Source organism: Zeus faber, assembly GCF_960531495.2.
Source record: "Zeus faber genome assembly, chromosome: 8".
Classification (NCBI taxonomy): domain Eukaryota; kingdom Metazoa; phylum Chordata; class Actinopteri; order Zeiformes; family Zeidae; genus Zeus; species Zeus faber.
This window is the reverse complement of record NC_137195.1, coordinates 10,248,311-10,257,788: the sequence shown is the minus strand read 5'-3', so window position 1 is coordinate 10,257,788 and position 9,478 is coordinate 10,248,311. Positions and strand designations below refer to the sequence as shown.

The following is a 9,478-nucleotide window of genomic DNA, read 5'->3' as shown; positions in this document are numbered from 1 at the left end:
GCAAAAAGGAGTCTTGTTCATTGATCATATTTGTGTTTTTTAATTATTGTGTTATTTCAGTTTCAGGACTTGTTACATCATAAAAATGGATAAATGAAATGGAGGAAATGGATCAAAAATTGGTTCTAATTAAATAAAAGAAAAAGCTTCTAAGGTTTTGAACCAATCAGTGTTTACACGTTCAATACAATCAATTGCTATTGCATAGTTTCATATTGCCCGAAAGTTGCACCAACGTCAGCTTTTATGTGACTTAAATAACATTTTGAGCCATAACCGGCTCCTTACACATGCTGGAACTTCAAAAACAAAACAAAAGAAAAAAGAAGAAGAAAGAAAGAAAGAAAGAAAGAAAGAAAGAAAAAGAAAGAAAGCATAGATTGCCAACAGCAAAGAAACATAGATAATAGATATGGATATCGATAAAAACAGGATAATTATTCATTCTAACAACTGAAGGAAAAAAACCACAAGGAGAAAATGCGTCCATGCACTTTGGTTTCACCGTCTCGAGGATGAAAGCTGTGGCATTTGAACGTCACATTCTGAGGTGACGAGTTGAAGGTTTCTCGGTTGCAGCGATTATTTCCGTAGCACGTCAAGGTCCAATCACGTCATGCAGTCACTTGGGAGTTTCTACCTTCTCTTGGAGAGGGAAATGCTCGGGAGAGAGGGAGCCCTTGTTCACCAGCCGCTTTCAATCACCTTTCCTACGTTTAGACACAGCACACGCACGCACGCACGCACGCACGCACACACGCACACACGCACACACACACACACACACACACACACACATACACTCATTCTCTCACTCGCTCACTCACTCATCACTCACTCACTCACTCACACACACAAATCGAAATTTCCTTCCTATTTCCATCTCAGGTGTGGAAACTTGGCCAGAAACTATCGGAAGATTCCTGGAAAGTTATAACAGAGACCGGGTTCAATTAAAGTCATTAGTTGTTAATCAAAGGGTTGAGTTGGAATAAGAAATAGTTTGGACGTTTTGGAAATCGCTGTGTCAACTCTCCTGCTCGGCACCTGAATGTTAACCACAAGAACCGACGCTGTTTGGAAGGGGGTGGTGGTGGTGGTGGTGGTGGTGGTGATGGTGGTGTGTACATGGAGGTCTGGTTCCCATGGCGACCTCCTCTCGCCTCTCATTGTGCGGCCTATACAGTTTGTGGAGGAACTGCAAGGAAAGAAAGAAAGAAAGAAAGAAAGAAAGAAAGAAAAAGAAGGCAAGATGTTACAGGGCTTCATAAACCTACATTTCTAGGGGGTTAGTCAATATAAATGGACACATAAATATACTTGAAAGATAGAAAGAAAGAAAGAAAGAAAGAAAGAAAGAAAGAAGGAATGAAAGAAACAAAGAAAGAAAGAAAGAAAGAAAGAAAGAAAAAGAAGGCAAGATGTTAAAGGGCTTCATAAACCTACATTTCTAGGGGGTTAGTCTATATGAATGGACACATAAATATACTTGAAAGATAGAAAGAAAGAAAGAAAGAAAGAAAGAAAGAAAGAAAGAAAGAATGAAAGAAAGAAAGAAAGAAAGAAAGAAATAAAAGAAAGAGGGTTAAAAAAGTAAGGTGTAGCAAGAAAATGGTGCCAGACAATCCGCTGTGAAGCTTAAAGCTAAACCACCCATGAAATTCTCCCACAACCCAACAAAAAAAAATGGACGCACCTTCTTTCTTTGGGATTTGGGTGCCAGACAAATCGGAGCTGAAAGGGAGAGGGACGGGGAAAAAGGCGACAAAGGTGATTATTAATGTTTTATTGTTTAGGAGAAACTGGAGCCGCAGCTGATTAAACGTCTTCAGTCCCGCGACGAGAACTGGAAGCGGCGACAAGAGTTCAGCGCTCGAGTGCAGTGACTGTTTCAGTTTTCGTTTTTTTTGGGGATTTTTTTTCCCTTTCTTTTCTTCGAATTGCCAAACAAGCGTCATGCCATCAGTACCATGTGCACACTACCAACACACACACACTTCAGAATGTTTTATTATAAAATCCACCATAAGGGACCTCCCCAATGTGGTGGACTTCCCATCGTGCAATGTGAGGCTCTTGTGTGTGTTGGGAGTGTTTTTCGGGGGGGGGGGGGGGGTGTTAAGTACAAGAGAAGAGCGAAGTTTCGGGGAGAAGCAGACAAAGGGGGCAAGGTGTCATACGGGGCGAACGATAAGGAGGAGTATTGTTTATCATGAGGGTCTTGTTCACGACCGGGGGTTTCCTTTCCTCAAGAGTCAAGAGTCATTCAGCATGCACAGGCTGACCATCCACCAAGCCTTGTGCGAGCTCTTACTTGGAGGAGGATTTAACAACACATTTTGTGAATTTTTTACCTGTTCGGGGAGGAATAATAAATCACAGTGGTTAATTGTGTGAAAGGAAATCTGCGTAAAGGCAAAATAGTTTGTTTTGTGGAAGCTTATGCAAGGAGAAACACGTGAGGGAGATAAAAAAATAAATCAAACTTACTGAGGGCTATTAAAATGCCAGAGACAAACATAATAATAGCGAGGACGACCCCCGTGGTCCGCAACGTGTCATAATCTGTTGGGGCCACATTATACTCTGTGAACCGTCCATCATGCTTTGACATTATGGGCTCAAACATACAATATTATGTTGAAAATAATACAAATACATTAACCCATTAAAAAAAAACACATTAATACATAAAAGAAAGTAGGCTTATCAGAAAGCTAAGCCTAAAATCAATACGATGCTGAAAACGTACCATAATGAAAGTCGCTCTGATCTGGAAACATGGGCTCTGCAAACGAAGCCTGTCATTAGTAAAATACCTTCAAATAGATCGGAGTGAATCTTAAAATCAACCATCGTTGAAAATGATGATCATTTTAATAAAAGTTTGACTTGAGATGTCAACTAGGAAGGTCTGGGCCAATTATGTCCTGTAATGAATAATAATAATAATAATAATAATAATAATAATAATAATAATAATAATAATAATGTTATTATCAATAATAATCACAATAAAAATAATAACACAAGTTTATAATAAACATAATATATACACAAATATGTGTGGGTGTGTGTGTGTATATATCTATTTTTTTCATATACATATGAAAATAAATATAATAAATAAATAAAAAGATCATATAAATATCATAATGAATGAATATAATAATAAAAGAAGAAAAAAGCTGAATAAATTAACTGCTCTGGTACCTGACTGCACACTCTATACCACACCAGGTCTCTGACGCTGCCACCAGGGCGTAAATAATGCGGCTTTTTATTGCTGAACACACTTTTTTTTTTTTTTTTTTTACCGCTTCGGGGAGCGGTTTTTATCCACCAGTATGCTCCCCGAACAAATGAATACTTAACTTTATGTGAATAAAGAACCCCAAGTTTTATTGCAAATCTGAGCTTTTTGCAGAATCTGCAGTAAGAAGTAACCCTGCAGCATCACCTCTTGGCGCGGTGGCATAAACGCACCGATTTGCCAAAGACCATAAGAGGGGGGAAAAAACATTAAAAGAAAAACAAACAAACAAAAACAACAAAAAAACAAAACAAAACAGAATTCTTATTATCAAGTGAGAAACAAGATATTTTTCTACTGCATCATCAACCGCTTAACTCAAATTTCACGTCGCCGTAACCGCAATCGTTCGACGGAATGTGGGGGGAATTGAAAAGGAACCAACCTCTCGTGGGGGTCATGGTTGTGCAGGCGGCGCGCTCTTGGTGTCTTGCAAGAAAAAGGACCCGACGGGCGAGGAGGACGGAGGACACTGTGGGAGACGCTCGAACCTCACGGAGCGCGTTGTGCGCCGGAACACGCCCCCTGCAGGCCACTGGGGGGGGGGCTTGCGTGGAAAAAGGTGCATGCAGCAGTTCAGTCCACGCTTGCATCCCTGCCGCAGCCGCAGCAGCAGCAGCCGCAGCCGCAGCGTGCAATGCGGAACACGCGACGCACGGCGTCGAGAGGGAAAGATAGGAAATATGTAACAACAACGGAATTTCCCATGCATGGCTTCGTCGGGATCTTGTGCAGTTTTATTCAACGTTTGGAAGCAGAGTTGGCTTTGTGTGCAAAAAAAAAAAAGGGCACAGTCAGCATTTCCAGCCCATCCCACTGCAGCAGAACCTGGTAGAGGCCAGGCCAGTGCTGCATAGAATCTACATTTCTTCAAAAAATAATAATAAAACAATAAATAAAACAGTATCTACCTAACTGGAGATATCTAAATTCGGCATCAACCGAGAAGCAGACAATGGCCTACATTTATGAAGACAGTTGAGCGTGTCTAGATTCTGTTGTACATCAGGGGGCCGGGGGGGGCTCCCGCTTTTTATGGAAAGGACCTCGGAAGACCGATCTCCCTCCACAAATACTGTACTGCGTACTGTGCTTAAACTGACCAAAAGTGGTCAATCACACAACAACAGTAAGTAGTCGAGCAATTCTATTTCGCAGGAAAATAAATAGACCAAAAGAAGCCCAACAAAAAAAAAGACAATAATTGGAGCCCCTGCAGTTCCTTCGATGGCCCCTAGGTGGCAGCGGACCCCGATGTGGATGATGGGTAGAAGGGATTTCACCAGAGCTGGACGGACTGACTGACTGACTGACTGACTGACTGACTGACTGACTGACTGACTGACTGACTGACTGACGGACTGACGGACTGACGGACTGACTGACGGACTGACTGTGTTGGATGAGAAGGACTTGGTCACATGTGCGGATTTAAGCAACTTCATCATCATCATCATCATCATTTGGGCATCAAAGCAAACACAACGATTTTTAAAAAAAAGGCCAAGAACAAACATCACCTCGTGTCCTTGTTTTATTTATTTATCCATTCATTCATCCATTAATTCATTCATTTTATCCGAAAGTGTCCCAACAATGACAATCACGATTCATATTATTACTACTAGATTTTCGATTGTCTAAGGTCTTCACTCACATAAACAAATACAAAAAAAAAAATAGCAAAAAAAGAACAGAAACGGGATTAAACCAAAAACATCTTTGTCCTCTTGGAAGGTAGTATCCATTTCACATGGTCCTATTCTGCCCCCTACAGGTGGGAATCAGACCTGCAGGAAATTAAAAAATAAAAAAAATACATTTTATTTATTATTTATTTTATTTATTCATTACTTTTTATTGTCAGGATTAATTGTTTTGATGGATTGATATTTTTCTTTTTAGTTGGGATACTTACAGGGACATCAACTCCACAACAGCAGGAATTTTCAAGCTGTAGAAAAGAGTTTATTTTAGAGAAAGAACATTATTTGAGAAAAACAATCCCACGTTCTACCGCGCAAAAAAAACCAACGTGTTTAAATCTGACAAATTAAACCGATGAATAAATAAATCCTACCCCTAGGAAGTCCCGCCTCTGCGTCAGGACCCCTCGGCCTTGGGGAAAGTAAAAAAAAAATAAATAAAAAATTTTAAACTTAGAACACAACGAAAATCAAACATTGCAATAACAACTGAGGACCTGGACATCAAAAATGTACGTGAAAAGCGTGAACATTTAAATGTTTTTTACAGATGTCAGGTACGTTTTTAGTCATTTACTTATCACCCCCTCAACTTACCTGGACTTTTCACTCTTTGAGCAGGTGCATTTCCGACCTGAAATGTTAAAGATGAAGTAAAATGTTAATATTCTCATACATTTATTTTAATCTGACCCTTAAAGGGGACCTATAATGCTTTTCCTTATTTTCTGTCATATATATAATGTTACCACGTCGGATGTTCATATCAGACGCGGCCAAAGTGTCAAATAATGAGGTAAACTAATGATAAAGAAATCGCTGTGAGCAAAAGGCTCAGGCTTCCGACCGCTCTGGACCGTTCTGCACGAGCTGACGTCAGCTCGTCACGGATTCCTTTATCTGGTCGTCTGCTCCATCCCATCCGCTGTGCGTTTCTCCGAACAAAACCCATAAAAACAGTGTGTTTTTATTGGAGATCGAATTATTTATTTTACTTTCCGACATTTACATGAGACACAAAAAAAAAAAAAGAAATCAGCGTACGAGAGTCCTGGTGCGGCGTCCCCCGCCAGAAGCCGGACCAAACCTTTAAGTGACTCCTCGTAGATCGAATGTGAGTGAAGGTTCAGCAACCGGATCGCTTGTTTCTCGCCTCAAATTTGTTCGGAAAAACCGACCCCGCTGGACTGATGACGTGAAATCAGTGAAAGTCACGGGGTAAATACGACGAAAGCCGGACGCCGCGCTTAAACCCCATTGGCTCACGGACCCCGGGGGCCTCTGGAGGGTGGCTCCTCCCACTCAAACAGCCCCTTTTGGAGTTACAGGGTTATAAGCTTACAGAGGAATGTTACAATGGCTCCAATGAATAATCCCAGTGGTATTTTTAGAAACAAACTTCAAAAACATGTTTTGGGGACCTCGGAGACCAATATTAACGTGTACAAAGGAGCATAAAAGGTCCCCTGTAGTACACCTACAACATACTACCAACTTTCTATCCTCAAAACAAACACATTCAGCTGTTTTTATTTTAACAGCTTAACCTCATTCAATTAACTTGAATAATGACACGAGCACATGGGTGTGTGTGTGTGTGTGTGTGTGTGTGTGTGTGTGTGTGTCCCCTTTATCAGTTGATTGCTTGGTTTGGATTACAGCATTTTTTTGGGGTACGGTATGTAGGGCAAGGAAGTACGATACGTGAAGCACGTGTGTGCTGAGCACCAAAGATATGCAAGACCTTTGCATCCCGCGAAAACTTGTTTTTAAGAACCGTGGGTCATGACACGGGGGCAACACTGAGTGAATGACACACACACACACACACACACACACACACACACACACACACACACACACACACACACACACACACACACACACACACACACACACACACACACACACACACACAGTTGTTTTGACACTTACTGACGATGAGAGCGATGCCCAGGACAAAGAGCACCACGGCGAAAACCATGCCTCCGATTCTTAGAGATTCATAATCTGTGAGACGGGAACAGAAATATTTACAATTCCCCGCCGCAGAGAGCATTCTTCGCCAAAATAAATAAAGAGTTCATCACTGCCGAAAAAAAAAAACCTCTCCCTCAACACCGCTGCAGTTTACTTAGCAGCTTTGGCAGACGCATTAACAAACAATGCAAGTTATAAAATAGCCGGCATTGTGTCTCCGGGTGAATGTTTTCCTTCCCTTTCTTGGGGGAATGGAGGGAAAACGCAAACCCTTCGCTGACCTCCCAGATGCTTCCTGTGGACGGGCAGATGGTAAAAAAATTAAATTAAAATGAAAGTAAAATAAAATAAAAACCTCACGCTCACCGTATTCAAAGGCGCTGTCATAGTCTGGAAGAGAAACAACAGAGAGGCGACGAATGAGAGGGAGCGGCGTCATCCACGTTTCCCACGCTTTTTAACACTTCAGTGGCCGGAACAACCCATGCAGTGAATTAAATGACTCTATGTCTAACTATAGCTATATATATATATATATATATATATATATATATATATATATATATATATATATATATATATATATCTCACCCCAATAATCATATCTGTGGCCTAAAAATGCAGCCCGGTCAGGGTAAACCATTATGAAAGCCTCACCTTTGGCGTCCATGGCAGAGGCTGTGAAAGAAGCAGGAAGAGCATAGTTTAAGTTTTGCTCACTCAAGGACTACTTAGTCGCAAGTGACTACGTCAAGCGACGTTGGCAGAACGGGCAAGACTAGTTTTAACCATTAAGTGGAACTTGAAGAAGAACTTTGGCTACTGCCCTAGAGCCCCCCTCAAAACCCTGAAACTTGTAAATACTTGTTAAAAAAAAAAAAAAAGGAAGGAGAACCTTCGCCACGTCAGCATTTTTGCATGAACCTGCTTCAACCTGACTGCAACGTTGAGTGATGAACCTATGCAAAATGAACCATTTCATGATGCCACTTTCCATATTCAAATTTAATTTGACATTTATTTTCCCCTGCAAGACCACAAACCAAGTTGGTGCTCAGACAATTACACTGGGTATTTTGGTTAATAAATAAAATGGATTATACTAGTCTAACGCACCCCATACGACTGTGATTATGACATTTCAAATATCTGACCTATCCAGCTGTGTGTGTGTTGGGGTATTTGAACTAATATGGAAGTTGTTAAATTTATTAATCTGGCTTGATTCAAGAAACGGCCTCTAAACACGTGTTTAACTCAAGCCGGGAAACAGCCGTTTTGCCGCTCTTGGCTCGGGGGGGTGGGGGGAGTGACGGAGAAAGTGTCCCCATCATGCGCGGCGCTTGTCTCTTTCCATTACATAACCTAGACCTAAAATCGCAGGCGCCCGATCGCCGGTGCGCCGCGGGCACAGCCGGTACCGTCAGAGAGGGAGCGATCGGGGCGCAATTGGCGGCCACCTGTGTCGCCTATGGGAAGGGCCGCCCTGCGGAGCTATTTTAGATCAGGGGGGCTATTCATAAAACATTGGGGGCTGAAGTCCCCGACGCCCGTCCCGAGCCACGCCGCTGCTTTCAGATAATTATGTAATGACTTTGATGGCGTGCACGCTGGTTCCAATGAAATACAAGGTGGAGACGGGGGGGAGACGTGCACAAGAGGTAAAGAGCGAGAGCAGCATGTGTATCAACATTGTGAGAAATGCACATGAAAGAAGATGCAAATATGACTTATAAAAATACGGTTGAAATGGAGGGTTCAACCTAAATATTTTTGCTAGCCAGCACTCGCAGGTACAGTCAGCTTAAACAGTAACAACAGTGGCGGTACGTGACTCGAGGTCTTGCTCTACTAAAGGGCTTGATCTGTTCTTCCCCCGAAAGGATGAAAAAAAAAAAAAAGAAAGAAAAATGCTGAAGTCAAATCTGCTCAGGATCAAAAGCAAAGAATGCCGTGCACACTGAAAAATGATTAAATGCCTAATAATAGCCTAATAATAACAAAGCCTAATATAGTTTCATATATATACACACAGTGTATATGCAGTATATTAGACATAGTGTATATATATATATATATATATATATATATATATATATATATATATATATATACACACACACACACACACACTGTACACACATATATATACAGTATATATGTATATATATACACACACACACATATATATATATATATACACACACACACACATATTTGTGTATATATTATGTTTAGTATTAACTTGTGTTATTATTTTTATTGTGATTATTATTGATAATAATATTATTATTATGATTATGATTACTATTATGATTATTAATTACAGGACATAATTAGCCCAGACCTTCCAAGTTGACATCTCAAGTCAAACTTTCAACGATGGTTGATTTTAGGATTCACTCTGATGTATTTGAAGGTATTTTACTAATGACAGGCTTTGTTTGCAGAGCCCATGTTTCCAGATCAGAGCGACTTT

The 9,478-nt window shown here is 40.9% G+C and overlaps 1 protein-coding gene across 3 annotated transcripts in view; it reads right to left on the bottom strand.

Moving 5' to 3' along the window:
• Nucleotides 1-4,829: 4,829 nt before the first annotated feature.
• LOC307233821 (FXYD domain-containing ion transport regulator 6-like) overlaps nt 4,830-9,478 on the bottom strand; it is a 9,942-nt gene continuing 5,293 nt past the window's right edge. For all 3 annotated transcript variants that reach the window (XM_080005252.1, XM_080005253.1, XM_080005254.1), the window contains 7 exons: nt 7,657-7,677; nt 7,366-7,389; nt 6,955-7,029; nt 5,617-5,653; nt 5,394-5,431; nt 5,232-5,267; nt 4,830-5,103 (listed from right to left, as the gene is read on the bottom strand). In XM_080005252.1, coding sequence (XP_079861378.1) covers nt 5,263-5,267; nt 5,394-5,431; nt 5,617-5,653; nt 6,955-7,029; nt 7,366-7,389; nt 7,657-7,677 — 200 coding nt within the window. In that variant the 3' untranslated portion in view covers nt 4,830-5,103; nt 5,232-5,262. The remainder of the gene's footprint in view (nt 5,104-5,231; nt 5,268-5,393; nt 5,432-5,616; nt 5,654-6,954; nt 7,030-7,365; nt 7,390-7,656; nt 7,678-9,478) is intronic.